Raw genomic sequence first — 19,658 nt, 5'->3', positions numbered from 1 at the left:
CTCCTGACGCCCGGAACAGCATGTCTCAGGCATCAGGAGATACAAGTTCCACATTTTGTCAGCCGGATCTGATGCGACGTCGCTCTGGGTGTATGGAGCGGGCTCCTGACTCGTGCCCGCTCCATACTCTGCGGCCCCCAGCTGATTTCAGTAGCTGGGGGCCGCCAATGCATCACCGCCGCAAATATCCAGCATGCGGTGCTCTGCAGTCTGTATGGAGCAGGCTCTGGACTCCTGCCCGCTCCATACTCTGCAGCCCCCGGCTGTTCTCAGTAACTGGGGGCCATCGCTAATAGCCAACATTCGGCGATCGACGCGGCTGGCTATTAACCCTTTAGATCGCCGCTGTCAAAGCTGACAGCGGCGTCTAAAGGGATCTGTGAATGCTCCCTGGTGGGCTAGTGGGGTGGATCGCCCCCCCGCAGCGCGATCGCAGGGGGGCGATCCACTATGGAGGTAGCAGAGGGCTTACCTCTGCTTCCCTGCTCTCCGTGGCTCTGTCATTGATAGATCCTGGCTGGACCAGGCTCTATCAATGGATCGCAGATCAATGGAGTTCAATAGAACTCTATTCATCTGTCTGAGAAATCTATTGATTCCTAAAAGACTTAATAAAAGTGTATAAAAAAATAAAATAAAAATAAAGTTTTAATAAAAGTGTAAAAGACATTGTTTTTTAGACAGAATCGGGATATATCGCGATGTATCGTCACCTAGACGGTATCGCGATATATCAGGATATATCGAATCGCCACACTGGTATCGCGATTCGAATAGTATCGCCAATTTCTTGGCGATTCACACCCCTAATAAATATACTAACCTACTGTAAAAATATTTCCACTTTAAACTGTGGTACACACAGCTACCACGCAATACACTGCTGCCATCTACTGGCAAACCATACAATCTACAACCCCTTTACTCACGCAGCAAACCATTCATTCATATTTTCCTACTCTATACTACACACCGATAAACCACACATTCTACAACCCCTTTACTCACACTGCAAACCTTCCATAACCCCTACTCTATTCAACACATCCTTTTCCATGCTTCATATACAATCTTTTATTACCAATTGACCTAGTTCCCACGGATCAAAGACTTTCTTTATTGCCAATTGACCCAGATCTGTCAATCATAAATTAAAGAATACTACACACTGCTGATCTACCAGGGATTTGAACCCACAGTGGGGTCTCCCATCCACTCCACAACCCCTATCCTGATGCACAGCATTCATTTCCTCTGCCGCAAGTTCTCCATAGACCACAATGGGAAAAAAATTACATTGTTATAGGGCTGTCCCAATCTCCTCTATACACCACTACAGAAAGAGGAGGCTGACGTCACAGATCCAGCCTCCAATAGAAATCAAACCCGCCAATTTTCAAATATCCTAATGTTAATGCATCCATGTACATGTATGTATAAATTGTACACTGAGTACACTGTAATGCGGACCTGACGAAGGAGGGAGCCACTCCGAAACGCGTTGTCCAACTAAGCACTGATTCTTTTTATGATTATACAATAAAAAGCTATCACCATCCTCTGTACCCTCTCCGACTGCTAATTCACCCCGCCGGTGTAGCGATGCAGTGCTGAAGTCGTTACCTTACGGGAAGGCTTAGGAGACCCATGCCGGGATTCCTACCTCCCACATCTACTACAGTATCCTATCCACCGTCTCCGACGGGACCGACAGCCAGCTGCTCCCAGCATACCTGCGGAAAGACACCTGCTCAAGGCTTACATCAGTGTTGCGCCTAAAACTAGCGCAACACTTAAAGGTGAGCAGGCTCTTATCTCTTTACTAACCATCCGTTATCCACGGATAACCGGCACTATATTAGTGCCACATCTGTCTTTTTTTCTCCCCTACATACTAAAATGAATTATGTGGTGCCCATGACTTCATTAAAGAGTACCTCTCATGATCTTGTTAAATTTGACAATCACTGCCCCATCATGATAAACCACCCCCTGCCTTTATTTTTATAATTTTTTAGTTTTCTACCTTGATATTGCTCTGTATTTTCTGCTCAGTCAGATTCCCAGACTGGGAAGGGGCGTTCCCCAGCAGGTGTGACATCATCTGAAGCCATACAGGGGAGAACTTCCTCCCTCCCTCTGCTACACACAGCCCAGAGCAGTTCAGTGTGAGATAAGCTATGATTGGCTAATGCTGTACACACCCCCTCAGCATTTCCTGATTTTAGACTTCTGTCAGGCCAGCAGGAGTCCAAATTCTGGGGGGGAAATGTGCTCTGGACAAGTAGGGAGACACCTAGTGGCAATATTTTTAACAACAAATAAAACATCGAAAACAGCGTTCGGAATATTTGCTTCAAAACACTGGCCAGTGGAGTACCCCTTTAATAATTAAAACTTTCATCTATCCTATCTGTCCACAGGGCAGAGAAATCCCAGCTTTTTGTTCTGCCGATAAGGGAATAGAGCAGTACATCAGCATCTGGAGACATAAAAAATGAAGGGATTTGCCTTTATCATAATAAATCCCTGTTATAGTGGGCGGCTTGTCAGCCTGTACCCATAGAGGCAAGTGAGACACAGCTTGACAGGAGCGTGGCCAGATACATCATCCAGCCTGTTGCTAGTATTTTTCCAGCTCTTTGCACATACATTCTGGTCTGTTTTCAATTACAATATCAAAGTATTGATAACTCCATATCTAGTATTTTTCCAGCTCTTTGCACATACATTCTTGTCTGTTTTCAAGTACAATATCAAAGTATTGATAACTCCATATCTAGTATGAAACTCCATATCTAGTATTTTTCCAGCTCTTTGCGCATACAATCTTGTCTGTTTTTTCAAGTACAACTTTGCAGACTGATGTATAGGTTTTATGCAGGTTCTGATCACTGGTCAGCAGCTGAGAAACGACAGTTTAAGAAAGCTTATTCCAAGGAGGGGAAGGATTTCTCCTATATACAGTCAATGGTAAGAATGCAGACAATTGTTCTGAATATATGCAAACAGAATGCTAAAAATAAAGCACCCCTAAATATTTATAACAGGAAGCAACCGCTTACTACAAGGACTGCATTGGGGGGTTGGAGTTCATGTTGGCCACAGGCATCTCAGGAGAGACAAAAGACCAGACAGGCCCCATATCTCATGGATCGGGTGCAATAGAATACTGTTTTGATTAAAAGGTTGTACAGTGTTAGAAAAACATGGCAGTCTTCTTCCAAAAACAGCACCACACCCTTCCACAGGATCTGTTTGGTATTGCAGCTCAGCACCAATGAAACTGAAAGACAACTTTATTCAACCAGTGGATGATGTGGTGCGGTTACTCTAAAAGCAGCCATGTTTTAAGGGAACTTGTCATTACCGTCATGGTGCCTGAATCATGGAGTCATTGGGGCGGTTCCCTGGACCTTGGCCCAGCCTTGATTGATTGATCTCTCCCTGTTTGTGTATAGGGAGAGATCAATAAAGACTTGTGGGGTAGGGAGAAGCTGCTGGGGACCACCATGATGACTCAGGAAGCATCAAAGTGATGGCAGGCTCCCTTAAAAGCAGTGTTTCCCAACCAGGATGCCTGGAGCTGTAGTTTTGCAACATCTGGAGGCACCCTGGTTGGGAAACACTGCTTTAAAGGCAAACTGTCATAAATTTCACCTGCACTAACCTGTTGGTACAGGTGTGTAGTGCGGGTGACACTGATGAGAACTATACTTACCTGTCCCTGTTCTGTATTCCCATTGGCCTGTGTTATCTTCCTAGTTGAGGCTACAGGCTTGGTATGAGCGCAGATCTTCAGGAGCTTGGTGCGTCACTACTACTGCTTCCCCAGGCATGCTGGCAGTGTGATCCATTGAAGAAGCTGAAGCGGTGATGTCACTGTGCTCCGCCCACCCACCATGCCTTACTCTTAAATGAGGAATATAATGGGACTACAGAACGGGGACAGATGACTGATTCTCTTTAAAGGACAACTGTTCTATAAGAAGTTAGTTGGTGATTGGGCAAGATTATAAAAAATGAGGCCAATACAAAACGCTGCCCTTATGGCTGTGTTTACACCTGGCTTTTTAACCAAAATTTTCGAAACTGTGGTAAGGTACCGCTAACAAAACTCCACGTGTAAACACAGCCCATAACAGAATAATTTTTTTCTTTCCCTGTACTAAAAGACTAAACTCTGACTACATAGATTCCTGGGAAGAGTGTTCATCAGTGTGTGGAATACTACTACACCTGGAAGACGATCCTCAGCTTTGAGAGACGCCAGACTCCAGAACAGACACTCAGCGCAGAGCAGAGCTTTAGTGGAGAAGAACCTCATGGGAAAAAGGTAAGAAAGGTTTCTGTTCGGATTTCCAGCAATAGTATTTGGTAATCTAAATGGGGGGGGGGGGGGGTAAGAATTTTGCAAAAATGTCTTTATTGCGCATAATTTGTGTGACTTGACTAAAATGACTTTGGTACACATTTATGGCTTCTGACTTTGCAGTAGTTGCTGATTTATATAGTGCAACTTTTTTTTTTAAAGTATTTATTTAAATTTTGCAATACGTAATAACAAACAACGCCAAGATGGTGGAATAAGAACCATACATACAAGAGCACTCCCTAGAGGTCCCAGAGCCCAACATTCTAACAGCAGCAAGCAGGGATAGTAGAACATAAATAATGCCCTTATACCAAAAGGCGCAACTGAGACCCTCCAGAGGAAGCTACTACAGACAGACAACCAGGCATACAACCATACACACTTCCCGGCAAACCCAACCCCAGCCCCCAAATGCAGCGACAACCAGTATCAGTCTATTGAGGTCCCCCGTGCGGTGAGTCCCCCGAAGCCTCCAAGAGCAGCCAAGGAGCTAAGATACAGGGCCTGATACAGCGGAACATACTTATTCACCAGGGCGAACCACCTAGACAAAGGAGGGGTGGAGGTATCTTTCCACGTCATGACTACCACTTTACGGGCACAAAACAGTAGGAAACGTATCAGGAGGAGTCTATGATTACTAGAGATCAGATCATTAAGTACCCTCAGCAGACACACCTTCGGGTCCAGTAGAAAAGGAAATTCCAAATGCTCCTCCAAAAACCCATCACTTCCCTCCAGAAGCCAGCTATAACAGGACATTCCCACACCGCATGTAAAAAAAGTGCCAACCTCAGAGGAGCACCGGAAACATAAATCAGAGGGGAGAGCCCAATACATTTAAGCCTGGCAGGGGTGTAGTACAAACGTAGGACATATCTAGATTGGATCAGCATGTCCCTACTGCTAACCACCATTGCATAATAAGAGCCCTCAGAGAGACCAGGGATATCCTCCACCCATTTAGGAAAGGCCCTTGCGAAAGGGCTAGGCCCCAGTGACTGGAGAAGGGTACAAGACTGAGTAAGAGGCTTGGAGAGATCCGTGGTGCCCAGGAGAAGCTCCACCTCCGAGAACACTGGAGTACACGTCAGGGAGCCAAATTGAGCCTGAACCGCATGCCGAAGCTGAACATATTTAAACAGGGCATTGCCAGGGATGCCATAACATTTTCATTTCCAAGAAGGATAGGAAAACTTGATCCTCGCGGAACAGATGGGTCACAAATTTGACTCCATGCGTTCCCCAAAAGCTTGCCTCCTGTAACCCATGCAGGTGAGTTAGATGCACATTCCACCACAAGGGTGCCCTAGGAGATCCCAGAGGTTGTGGAAACCTGCCAGACACCACGGACCAAACCTTAGCAATAGTCAACAAAGGAAGAGGACAGGTAGAATCAGAGTGATACCTGTAGAGTGTATTCGTCAGAGCCCCATAAGACCCCATGATTGCACCAGCCAGAGCCGTTTCCGAGTTCGAGAGAACCAGGTCGATCCACCACGCTGCATAGACTAGCTGGGAGGCAAGAAAATAGTTAGAGACATCAGGAGCAGCTAAGCCGCAAAGCCGCTTAGGGGCCTGGAGAAGGGCTTGACCGAGTCTGGGAGGCTTCCCCTGCCAATAAAAGGATCCCAGAGCACCACAAAGAGAACTAAAGTACTTCTTAGAGGGAGAGACCGGGGCCAGATGGAATAGATACAAAAATGTAGGCAGGTAAATCATTTTAAAAATGTTAATCCTACCAGCCAGGGAAAGAGGGAGTGTGGACCACGCCTTGAGTCTCTCCACAGTGGAGCGCAGTAATGGTTCTAAAGTTCAGGGGGATATAGTCAGACAGTGACAGAGTTACCTCCACTCCCAAATAGCGAAAACGAGAAACCACCTGCACCCCAGGCTGGAGAGAGGGCGGGAGGGGAACCCCCGAGGAAAGTGCCATAAGGGAAGATTTAGCCCAATTAACCCTCAGGCCCGAAATGATCCCAAACCTACCCAGGAGGTCCATAAGAGACAACAGGGACATCTCTGCGTCCACAAGATACACCAGAGTATAGTCAGCATAAAGGGAGACCTTCTCAACTATGGACCCTCTGGGGATACCACAAATACCTGGATCACCACGAATAGCAGCTGCCAGGGGCTCTATCGCTAGCGCAAACAGAAAGGGAGAGAGCGGGCAACCCTGCCTAGTTGCCCCACCCCATGGGGAAGGGAGCAGACAGCTCAAGATTAGTACAGATACGGGCCCTGGGATTATCATATAATAGGCGAATTATATTGAGTTGCAACCGCTTAAAGAGGTACTCCGGTGAAAAACTTTTTTTTTTAAATCAACTGGTGCCAGAAAGTTAAACAGATTTGTAAATTACTTCTATTAAAAAAATCTTAATCCTTCCTGTACTTATTAGCTGCTGACTACTACAGCGGAAACTCTTTTCATTTTGAAACACAGAACTGTCTGCTGACATCATAAGCACAGTGCTCTCTGCTGACATCTCTGTACATTTTATGAACTGTCCAGGACAGCATATGTTTGCTATGGGGATTTCCTTTTACCCTGAACAGTTCCTAAAAATGGACAGAGATGTCAGCAGAGAGCACTGTGCTCATGATGTCAGCAGACAGCTCTGTGTTTCAAACAGAAAAGAATTTCCACTGTAGTATTCAGCAGCTAATAAGTACAGGAAGGATTAAGATTTTTAAATAGAAGCAATTTAAAAATCTGTTTAACTTTCTGGCACCAGTTTATTTAAAAAAAAAAAAAAAAAAAAAAAAAAAAGTTTTCACCGGAGTACCCCTTTAACATTCACATCAGTGGCCCTACCTGGCATAAACCCAGTTTGGTCAGGATGAACAACGGAGCAAATAGCCCCATTCAGACGTGAAGCTAAGACCCTATCCAAAATCTTGATATCCACATTCAAAAGGGAGATAGGTCTATAAGAGTCAGGAAGCAATGGGTCCTTACCAGGCTTAGGAAGTACCAGAATAAGCACCTCCCGCATTGAGTGCATCAGCTGCAGCTATAGAATGAAATAAGGTACAAAGAACCGGGACCAAGCGCTCTTCATTCATCCTATACCAGTCCCCCACCATCCCATCCAATCCAGGAGTCTTCCCATGAGGAAGATCCCATATTGCCTTAGCCACTTCCTCCACTGTAATAGGGGCATCCAATGCCTCCGCCTGAGCCCGACTGAGTGAGGGGAGAGACAAGTCCCGCAGGAAATATATAATTTCCCCCTGACACGGCATAGGCGGGGCTGCATACAGAGACAAATAGAAATCCCGGAACACAGAATTAACCATTCCCAGATCCGTCACCACTACCCTGCTGTGGGTCACCTAGCAGCCCTCCGCCGCTCTATGTGGCTTAAAGCTTGGAATGCAGATGCCGCTTCCAAAAGGGCTCTCGCTGAGCTTCCCTTTACGGGCGGCCGTCTTTTTGGCAAACGCCTTGATGAGATTATCTCTGAGGCAACGGGAGGTAAGAGTTCCTTGTTACCTCAAAATAAGGCTCGCCCTACTTTCCAAAGGAAGTCCTTTTCCTTTCGGTCCTTTCGGACCTCTGGCCCCAATAAGGGGTCCGGACAGGCGCCCTCGTGGGACAAGGACAAGAAGGCTCCCTCGTTCCGGGCACGCCCGTCTTGGAAGTCGGACTCCAACCGCTCTGGCCGTTTCGCGCCCAGATCGGGCAATCGCAAACCCACTTCTGCATGAAGTGAGGCCTCCACCCGCGGTTTCTTTGCGGGTGGGAGGTCGTCTCTTGTTTTTTTCTGGACCTCACACATTCAGGACTGTTGGGTCAGGGACGTGGTGTCCAACGGTTACCGAATCGAATTCGCCTCCCTTCAGACATGAATCTCCCTAGGAGACCAACTGGGCCTTCCCACGAAGGCTACAATGGCGGCGCCCACACAGCCCTCCAGCAATCCGCCCGAAGCTCCCGGACACCGACCCCATGGCACCTAAGGACCTCACAGAGAAGCACCAGCCACCACTCAGCTCTCAGCACCTCCCGACAGCTACGGCCCTCAGCTTCGAACCAAAAGACTCCCCGGCAGGCAAAGTTCGCATTCCACCACAGGCAGCAGCAGCAGGAATCCACCCCAGCAAAGCCAGGTGAGTTGCTGACCCTCAGGATAGGTATTTCAGGGTTTTAGAGGATGAGGGAGCTCCGGCTCACACGTCCACTCAGTCCAGCATGCAGACCACGCCCCCTTACAAAATGGCGTTCTGAAGGGATTTATTGTTGTTTGCTAAGGCACGCCAAATCCCCCGTACCATATTATGATAAATATGTTGCACAAAACCAAGAATAAATTTGTACAAAACACACACAATGATAAATCTAATTTAATGTCTTTATGGAAATAGGAACCTCACACTGGAGTTAAAGTAAAGAGCAAGAAGCAGAAGAAAAATGGAGAACCCAAGGGGAATCCTCCCTTCAGTCAAAATGAAAGTAGAGATGGGGAATACCCTATAAAATTTGTATGTCCAGAGTGCAACAGGTATTTATATGGGTAAAAGAGTTAATTCACTCATAAGCAATTACCATCCTTCCGGCATGTTCCTATGTAAAGCTTTGGCTAGTTGGTTTATGTAGTAGTTTTACGCCAGATTCACACTAGGAAAACTTGAAATTTACTTGAAACTTGAAGTGTGGATAGGCAATAAGTTGTAAAACGCCCCTATTTACCACTTTAAAGCAGTACTCCACCCCTAGACATCTTATCCCCTATCCAAAGGATAGGGGATAAGATGTCTGATTGCGGGGTCCGGCCGCTAGGGACCCCCCGCGATCTCAGGTGCTGCATCCTGGTTATCAGGTGCACGGAGCGAACTTCACTCCGTGCTGAATGACTGGCAATGCGGTGGCTCATGATGTTACGGTCATGGCCCCTCAATGCAAGTCTATGAGAGGGGGTGTGAGGGCCACCACACCCCTTCCCATAGACTTGCATTAAGGGGCATGACCGTGACATCACAAGGGGCGTGGCAGCGACATCACGGGTCTCCGGCGCTGCACCCGACATTCTAAACGACCGACATCTTATCCCCTATCCTTTGAATAGGGCAGTATTTCCCAACCGGGGATCCCTGGGCTCCAGCAGGCAAATTATTTTATATATATTATTTTTTTAATCTCCTGCCCCGGCCTGCGCGTCACGGTGGCGCAGGGGGGAAGGGAACCCTGCGCACACAGCGTCCCCCTCCCCCTGCTGCGTGGTGAGCGAGTCACAGGTGTGCAGGCCAGGAGGAGTTGAATGCAAAGGGGATTCCCAGCCCCCCAGATTGTTCCCTGCCGGCCTGATGTTACCCGGCCCCCCGCAGAAGGACGGCTCAGCTTAATTAAGGTAGTGCACCCTCTCTCCTCTATCACTCCTTTCCACCCCCCTTTGTCACTCCTGTTACCCTTTTTCACCCTTGTCCACCTTCCTGTCTTCCATGTCCTCGTTTTCCGCCCGTCACCCATGTTCACCACCCCTCTGACCACCACCACCAATCTACCCCCCCATCACCTGTTACCACCTTGTCACTCCTGTCCACCCCTCTTTTACCCCCTACACCCATGTACACTCTTTATACCCCTCTGTCACCCATGTACACCCCCCCAACCCACCTGTCACTCATCTACACCCCTCTGTCACCCATGTAAACTTTTCTGTCGCCCCCTATTCCCCCGTCACCCATGTACACTCCTCTACACCCCTCTGTCACCCCCTATGCACCCGTCACCCATACACTCTTATACAACCATCTGTACACTGTACACCCCCCCATAACCCATGTGCACTCCTCTACACCCCCAACACCCCTGTCACCCATGTACACTCCTCTACACCCCTCTGTCACCCCCTATGCCCCCGTCACCCATACACTCTTATACAACCATCTGTACACTGTACACCCCCCTATAACCCATGTGCACTCCTCTACACCCCTGTCACCCATGTACACTCCTCTACACCCCTCTGTCACCCATGTACACTCCTCTACACCCCTCTGTCACCCATGTACACTCCTCTACACCCCTCTGTCACCCATGTACACTCCTCTACACCCCTCTGTCACCCATGTACACTCCTCTACACCCCTCTGTCACCCATGTACACTCCTCCACACCCTTCTCCCATGTACACTCCTCTACACCCCTCTGTCACCCATGTACACTCCTCTACTCACCTGTCACCGACATACACCTTTCTGCACACCTGTTACCCCTTTACACCCCTGTACTCCAGACCAAATGGAGAAGAGAAGGAATCGATGCTGATTTTAGAAGGTGTCATGTGTGAGTTGCTGTATAAAGCAGCACTGTAATCTACATACCCACAGGCTTTCCTTTTTCTTTTTTTGGTCATCAGCTTCAGTAGGGGTTCCCCGTGAAAATTTTTCTTTCAAAAGGTTCCCCACGCTGAAAAAGGTTGGAAAAAAACTGGGATAGGGGATAAGATGTCTAGGGGTGGAGTACCCCTTAAAAAAAATAAAAATAAAAACAACACATAGCTGCTTTCCTTCATGAACTGTGCTGCACCTGTCCATGGTTTACATCTGATTTTCTACATTAGCTTTATAGTATTGAATAAGATTGATTTGCAACACTGCACAGAAACTTTGAACAAGTGCGACACTAGAACAAAATACATGTTTTTTTCTAATGCAATAAAACAGTTTTAGGATACAGTACCACGCACACTGCGAAAAAATGTTCTGCGCTGCTGGAAATATGCTGCGTATCCTGCAATGAGCATAGACACAGCCCTGTGTATTCAGTGAGGTTTGGGGGCAGGGCCACACATCACAGTACTGACAGCACGGGCCCTGCCCCCAGACATGTGTATGCTCATTACAGGATACGCAGCATATTTCCCTCTGCACAGCACATTTTTCGCAGCGTGAAATACGCTGTGTTAGCAGTACATAAACTTCCATAGAACTGCATTGATTTGTATAAGGAAACTCCCCTCCCCCTTAACCCCTTGGGGATGAAGCCCTTTTTGACCATACAGGAAAACAGTCACCGTTTCACCCACACTATAACCCCATACACTGGGTTATAGTGCGCGTGAACAAGAGACTGATGGGGAGTCCTGGACTGCTATACCTACCTGCAGTCCGGAACCCCGATCCTCTGAAGGTCCCCCTCTTCCAGCGCTGGAGGTGGGCCCGCCAGCTGGATTTAAAAATTCATAAGCTTTGGTAGACCCTGCATCAGTCTCCTGTTCACCCGCACTATAACCCAGTGTATCGGGTTATAGTGCGGGTGAATGGGTGACAGTTTTCCTTTAAGGACAAGGCCAATTTTCGTTTTTGCACTTTCGTTTTTTCCTCCTCTCTGTCACAAAATTGAAAGCGTTATGATTTTTAAACTACAGACCCATATAAGGGTTTGTTTTTTGCATCACCACTCATTTTAGAACATAATTTGCGGCGAAACAGAAAAAAATGTATGAGGTTAAATATTAAAAAAACACAATTTTGTAACTTTCTGCACATAGCAGGACAAAGCCTTGGTGTGGGGTCATTTTTATGAGAATAGCTCCTCTGCTTGTCCTTGTCAGATGAGCCCATTTTACACAAATGTGTGGCGAACAGATTTTTCACGCATTACATTCCCCAACATTGGGATGTGACCCAGATCCTTACCTGGCATTACCTACCCCTTATGCCAAAGCTATCTCCATCTACTATGATGTGAAGCCATCAGAAGCTATGAATGCATAACTCAACCAACCAGGGTGCCTCCAGTTGTTGCAAAACTACAACTCCTAGCATAGCCTGACAGCCTTTGCACTTCTCTAGGAGATGTATCAGACATTTTCATTGATGGGATTTCCACCATTCTGTAAAAAAAAAAAAAACAACAAAAAAACCTGCTACAGCTCATAAATTTGTCACCTGAACACAGGCTACAGCCTGGTATTATAGTCTATAGGTCATCTCCAGCTCCGCACGCTGTATCAAGCATATTCATATTGGAGAACTAAGATATTTTGGACATGAACCCCAAAAATGTACCTGTTAAGGACCAAGGACGTACCAGTCCGCTCCCTTTCTATAACGCGTGGCCCTGCGTCATAGCGGATCGGGCACAGGACCCGTGGCTAACAGCGCTATTAACTCTTTAGACGCGACGTTCAAAGTTCATCGCCACGTCTAAAGTGAAGCTAAACTACCCCCGGCTAGCTCAGTGGGACGTTCGGGATCATTGGGGTGAAATTGTGGCATCCCGAACAGCTGTAGAACAGCAGGAGGGTCCCTTACCTTGAATTTGAATCACCCCCCTTTTCCCATAAAAAAATAAAAATAAAAATGTGTAAATAAAAATAAACATGTGCTATCGCCGCATGCGGAAAGGTCCGTTAATTAAACCGCATGGTCAATGGCGTACGCGCGAAAATATTCCAAAGTCCAAAATATTGTATTTTTGGTCACTTTTTATATCATGAAAAAATGAATAAAAAGAAATAAAAAAGTCTGATCAATACAAAAATGGTACTTCAGATCACAGCTCAAAAAATGAGCCCTCATACCGCCCCATACATGGAAAATTATAAAAGTTATAGGGGTTAGAAGATGACAATTTTAAATTTATAAATTTTCCTGCATGTAGTTATGATTTTTTCCAGAAGTGCGACAAAATCAAACCTATATAAGTAGGATATCATTTTACCTACAGAATAAATATAAGGTGTCATTTTTACTAAAAATTTACGGAAGGCCCCAAAAGTTACAAAATTGTGTTTTTTCTTCAATTATGTCGCACAATGATTTTTTTCTGTTTCGTCGTAGATTTTTGGGTAAAATGACTGATATCATTAAAAAAACAGAATTGGTGGCGCAAAAAAATAAGCCATCATATGGATTTTAGGTGCAAAATTGAAAGTTATGATTTTTTAAAGGTGAGGAGGAAAAAAATGAAAGTGCAAAAACGGAAAAACCCTGGTCCTTAAGGGGTTAAAAAATATATATATAGCAATATTGCATAATTTTATGTAATAGTAATTCTGTTTTCACACATAACCTACCATTAAATGTTCAGTAACCATTGTTCTTCTCTTAGAGTCTTTGAAAAAGTGAAGAGCAGAAATGCTCATATGAAGATTCATCGACTGCAGGAACAAAAACGCTAGAACCATAAATTTACACTAAAGAAAGCGATCACTCTCGTGCTGATAGGAGACCCTGGTACAAGACCTGCATTTACAATTTAAAGTGACAGCGCACTTTTGTGTCCGTTCTCTTGACATAGACACACATCAGATAGGTACATCAGTGGGAGTCTGCTCATGGTATTGTCGCCCAGCTCACAGAACAAATACCTCTGCTGTTTTTTACAGGTTTTTTTATGCTGGGTTTTTCTGGAGTTCAATATCATTGATATAATAGCATTTCAGTAAAAAAAAAAAAAAAAAAAAAAAAAAAAAAACACACCTTATGAATGGTTCTGGGTTATGGAAATTGGCTTCAAAATTGCTTTGATGTGTTACTGAGCAGCAAAACAGACTTTCACCGTTGTTACCCAATTCTTTGATTTATTGCAGGTTTGCAAGATATTTTATGATGTTTAAAAGGGGTACTCCGCTGGAAAACCAAATGTTTTCAGATCAACTGGTGCTAGAAAATTATACAGATTTATAAATTACTTCTATTACAAAATCTTAATCTTTAAATGTATTTATCATCTGTTGTATACGCCACAGGAAGTTGTGCAGTTCTGTTTAGTCTGACCACAGTGCTCTCTGCTGACACCTCTGTCCATGTCAGGAACTGTTCAGAGTAGGAGCAAATCTCCATAGCAAACCTATCCTGCTCTGGACAGTCCCTGACATGGACAGAAATGTCAGCAGAGAGCATTGTGGTCAGACTGGAAAGAACTACACAACTTCCTATGGAGCATACAGCAGCTGATAAGTACTGGAAGGGTTAATATTTTTAAATAGTAAAAAAAAAAGTTAATTTACAAATCTGTATAACTTTCTGGCACCAGTGGATGAAAAACATTGTTTCCAATGAAGTACCCCTTTAAGTCCTAGTTCCTTTCATTTTTCCTTCTGTTTGACCCTTTACATTCCAGCAGGATTGTGTCCTGCACAGAAAGAGGTTTTGCATAAAACTGTATCTTGGAGTGATCTGCATAAACAAGGACAAAAACAAACATATTAGATTTTCTGTCCAAAGCCCCTTAAGTGTAAAAGCCTTTTTAAACAAGCGAAGGGCTACAAGATGATGAGCACCACATATTTTTTGCATGGCTAATGATTTCAAAGGCTGCAAAAGAGAAAATGCTCATGCGTCGGCTGAATGTTTTTTCGTGGCCATTTAAATCATATCAATATAAGTGTTCGCCAAACAGTGTGTCTCCAGTGGTTGCAAAACTACAACTCCCAGCATGCCCAGACAGCCTTTGGCTGTCTGGGCATGCTGGGAGTTGTAGTTTTGCAACCTCTGGAGACACTTTGTTGGACCATTGATCATTTGTGCTGCCAAGTATTTTCCAAACGCTCATTCAGCTGATAATCGGACCATGTAAGCGGGCCTTAAAAGAGGTTGTTCAGTAAAAAAAAAAAAAACTTAAGTGTCTGAACGCGGAGAGTCCGACTGCTAGGAGCCTCTGCGATTTCCAGAACAGGGCCCCGGTTGTCAGAGAGAGAATGTACTGCAGACGACATGCACTCCATTAATTTCAAAGGGAGCGCCAAAGAAACCCTAGTACAGCACTATGGCATCTCCGGCGCTCACATAGAAATGGATAACATAGCATCTGCAGTACCTGCTCTCTGTGAGAGCCGGGGCCCGTTCTGGAGATAGCAGGGATCTCATCGGTCAGACCCCCACCACAATGAAACATGCCCTATCCTGTGCTTTATTTTTTACTCGACAACCCATTTAACTAGCTCCTAAGCTAGATAGGCATATTATTCATAAGCAGCATTGTCATGAGGGTGTCTGCATAACTACTAGGCCTTAATCATTACAAAGCAGAGGAACGGAGTCCTAGGTGGTCATAACTACATGAACCAGGAGTAATTCACTGCCTTCCAACCTAGCTCAAGAGCCACAGCTAGAGGGCCCCAGTTCTACAAATCAAGTCCACTCTTTGTATAATAAAAAGTTACACACAGTTTTTAGATACACAGTCAACTCCCTGTGGCTTTTTAGATCTCTGCTTGCAGTCATTCAATGGAAACCTTCATTGTTAGGCTGGGTTCACATTTTTGCCATACTGTTTTCAATCCGTTTTTCTAAAGAAAACCGCATGGCAAAAAAATTGATGGAACAGTATGGAAAAAAGTAAACCGTATGCGTTTTTAAAAGTGCATACAGTTCCGTCTGTTTTTATATATAAAAAAAATATTTTTTTATATATATATATATATATATATATATATATATATATATATATACACACACACACATTTTTGATAATTTTGTCCATTTTTAATGGGAGGGGTCTTGGTAGGGACTTTAGGATGCAAATGTGCATGTTCAAAGTAAGAACCGTATACGCTTTCCCGTATGGAACTGTATACATGTGCGTTTCCCATTGACGTCCATGTTAAAAAAAAAATAAAAAAAAAAGTATGTGGTCAACCACGGTTTAAAAACCATACTGCAACCGCATGCGTTATTTTTAACATGGACGTCAATGGGAAACGCACATGTATACGGTTCCATACGGGAAACCGTATGTGGTTTTTACTTTGCACATGCGCATTTGCATCCTAAAGTCCCCACCCAAGACCCCTCCCATTAAAAATGGACAAAATTATCAGAAATATATATATATTTTTTTTATAAAAATCGACGGAAGTGTACGAACTTTTAAAAACGCATACAGTTTACTTTTTCCCATACTGTTCCATCTGTTTTTTTGCCATACGGTTTTCTTTAGAAAAACTGATTGAAAACAGCATAGCAAAAACGTGATGTGAACCCAGCCTTAAAAGGGTATTGTAGCCCCTAAAAACATATCACCTATCCATAGCATTGCAGAGTGTCTGACCTCTGGGACCAGACTCTCCTCACTTAAAGGGGTACTCCAGTGGAAAACAAACATTTTCAAGTCAACTAGTGCCAGACAGTTATACAGATTTTTTTTATTTTTATTACTTCTGTTTAAAAAAAAATCTTAATCCTTCCAGTACTTAGCTGCTATATGCTCCAGAGGAAGTTGTGTAGTTCTTTCCAGTCTGACCACAGTGCTCTCAGTGCTGACACCTTTGTCCATGTCAGGACCTATCCAGAGTAGAAGCATGTCCCCATCGCAAACTTCTCCTGCTCCGGACAAAGGTGCCAGCAGAGAGCACTGTGGTCAGAATGGAAAGAACTACACAGCTGTATCTGTAGTATACAGCAGCTGATAAGTACTGGTAGGATTACTTTTTTTTTATATAGACGTAACTTACAAACCTGTATAATGTTCTGGCAACTGTTTATTTGGGAAAAAACCCCATTTTAAACCAATTTCCACCAGGGAACCCCTTTAATAGAGCGGTGGGCTGGCACGAGCCCATACATTATGTATGAGAGAGGAGAGATACCAGATGCGCTGCTCCATTCAGCATGGAGAGTCAGGTCCCTATTCTAGAGATTGGATCCCATCCGGTGAATAGGGGATACATTTATTTTTTTTAAAAGAGAAGAATCTCTCCATGCAGATATATTGCTTCGTTGAACATTGAGTTGCTGCTCATATAGCACGTGTGTGTGTGCGGTGGTAAAACATTGTCATGGACACCCTGCTGGATGGCTCCCTACAAGACATTAATAAGGGTACTGGAACTAGCCATGCCCGTGTGTGTCCACCACAGCAGATTTTTATGCCTTAGTAGTAAACAATGAAGGTTGCTACTGAATAACAGGCAGAGATCTTAAAAACCACTAAAAACATTGGGGGAGATTTATCAAAACCTGTGCAGAGGAAAAGTTGCCCATAGCAACAAGATCACTTCTTTCATCTTTAACAAGACCTCTGCAAACATTAAATAAGTTATCTGATTGGTTGCTATGGAAAACTGGGCCGCTTTTCCTTTGCACAGGTTTTGATAAGTCTCCCCCTTTGTTCTCAGGACTCCTATTCATATTCAGCATCCACGCTGCAGAGTTAGGACACGCTCACATGCAGATTTGTATCTGCCCCATACATCTTTAAGGGGTACTCCGGCCCTGAGACATCTTATCCCCTATCCAAAGGATAGGGGATAAGATGTCTCACCGCTGGGGACCCCCGCAATCTTGTATTTTCCACCCACCTGTTTGAGCTGCATGCCGTGGTGACAGCTCACCAAACAGCCGGATGGTGACCACGGGGCCGGAGAATAGTGACATCACGACTCTGCCCCCGTGTGATGTTACCCCCCCCCCGCTATGCAAGTCTATGGGAGGGGTCGTGACATCACAGCCACACCCCCTCGTGACGTCACACCACCCTCAATGCAAGTCTATGGGAGGGGGCGTGGCGGCTTTCAAACCCCCTCCCATAGACTTGCATTGAGGTGGCATGGTGTCAGGAGGAGTGTGGCAGTGATGTCACGACCCCCAGAGCCCAGACCCAGCTTTCGGAACTAAATGTTCCGGACGCTGGGGCAGTGAAGTACCCCTTTAAGAGTGCATGGATTTTCTGTAATTTAGATGAACAGAACAGACCAAAATCTGCCACGTGTGAACTTACCCTAAATCTACATAGTTTTAAACAAAAACTGAATTATCAACTTTATTCTTTAGTTACATGGTAAAGGGAATAATGTCATGTTGAACATGTTAATCTACCTGTATATAGTTTTTTATTGAACAGAAGGAGCTGATCAGATTGAACAATATATGGTTTTGTGGGAAAAGATTAGAATAAGGTGTTATTCATGGATCTAAATTACTGCTCACTATGGCCTTGGGAGTCCAATAGGCTGTCAGTCATTGAGTAGGAACACCTACTTAGGGTAGGATGCTCCATCATCGTCACTAGAGCGAGCTCCCTGCTGCGGCCACAGGGCTACCCATCTGCAGCAGAGAGGTTGTCTAGTAACCGGCGACGATGCATTTGTAGAATAACACTTTTAGGGTAAGGTCACGCTTAGTACATTCTCAGTGTATCATGCTGCTGATGCGCTACATGTGACCCTACCCTAAAAGATTAAGTATAATTTATTTATTTTTTGGTCAAAATTCCAGCTTGCTCCGGGCCTGTGTGTCCAGTGGGTGTTCCTAAGCGGGCAACTCGCTCTGGGCGACTCCTAAGCCCAGAGAGAGCAGGAATTAAAGGGGAACTCTGGTGGGAATTTTTTTTTTTTCAAATCAACTGGTGCCAGAAAGTTGAAACTATTTGTAACTTCTGTGTTGTGACTTCTGTTTAAAAATATTAACCCTTCCAGTAGTTATCAGCTGATGTATATTACAGAGAAAATTGTGAAGTTCTTTCCAGTCTGACCATAGTGCTCTCTGCTGACACCTCTGTCCATGTCAGGGACTGTGGAGAGGTTTTCTATAAGGATTTGCTTCTAATCTGGACAGTTCCTGACACGGACAGAGGTGTCAGCAGAGAGCACTGTGGTCAGACTGGAAAGAACTTCAGAATTTTCTCTGGAGCATACAGCAGCTGATAAGTACTAGAAGGCTTCAGATTTTTAAATAGAAGTAAATTTACAAATCTGTTTAACTTTCTGGCACCAGTTGATTTGAAAATGTTCTTTTTCCACCAGAGTTCCCCTTTAAGATCAGTAAATAAGTTATACTGAATTTGTTCCCCACAAAACTACATGTCAATCTACTCTGCTTCTACTACTCTACATCAGGCAGTCTGTTGGGAGGACACACTGTTAGCGGGTCAACATTTACAGCAATTGTTAATCCTTCCAGTTTCTTTTTTTTTTTCTGCCTTAAAAATTTTAAAACAATACAAAACTGTGGTTAGAGGCTCAGACCTCACTTTTATATGATGTTAATATATTATGTTAATATGATGTTAACTCATTAATAGGAATATCAATAAAAAGGGGGAAAAAATGAATGAATGTCTCATAGGTTTTGAGCTATGCAAGTGAGCATAGTAACAGAAATACTGTATTTTTCATGCTGAAAATGCCCCCCCCCCCCCGGCTTATACTCGAGTGAACTCTCCGCCTGTCAATCCCTTTCAGTGGTCTTCAACCTGCGGACCTCCAGATGTTGCAAAACTACAACTCCCAGCATGCCCGGACAGCCATCAAAACATCTGGAGGTCTGCAGGTTGAAGACCACTGCAGCTTTCGTCATCACCCAGACCCCCCCCCCCCCCCTTTAG

At 44.7% G+C, this 19,658-nt stretch overlaps 1 protein-coding gene across 7 annotated transcripts in view; it reads left to right on the top strand.

Annotated features, from left to right (window-relative positions):
• Positions 1 to 13,808, top strand: part of ZNF541 (zinc finger protein 541) — a 110,606-nt gene extending 96,798 nt beyond the window's left edge. For 6 of the 7 annotated variants that reach the window (XM_056539939.1, XM_056539938.1, XM_056539937.1 and 3 more), the window contains 4 exons: positions 2,885 to 2,973; positions 4,196 to 4,336; positions 8,750 to 8,886; positions 13,443 to 13,808. In XM_056539939.1, the coding sequence (XP_056395914.1) occupies positions 2,885 to 2,973; positions 4,196 to 4,336; positions 8,750 to 8,886; positions 13,443 to 13,512 (437 nt within the window). In that variant the 3' untranslated portion in view covers positions 13,513 to 13,808. Of the gene's footprint in view, positions 1 to 2,884; positions 2,974 to 4,195; positions 4,337 to 8,749; positions 8,887 to 13,442 lie in introns of those variants that run through there. The other variant, XR_008847879.1, reaches the window with a different exon arrangement.
• Positions 13,809 to 19,658: the final 5,850 nt, after the last annotated feature.

Source organism: Hyla sarda, chromosome 9 (assembly GCF_029499605.1).
Source record: "Hyla sarda isolate aHylSar1 chromosome 9, aHylSar1.hap1, whole genome shotgun sequence".
NCBI classification, from domain to species: Eukaryota; Metazoa; Chordata; class Amphibia; order Anura; family Hylidae; genus Hyla; species Hyla sarda.
The sequence above is the reverse complement of the archived record's forward strand: the minus strand, read 5'-3'. Positions and strand labels throughout refer to the sequence as shown.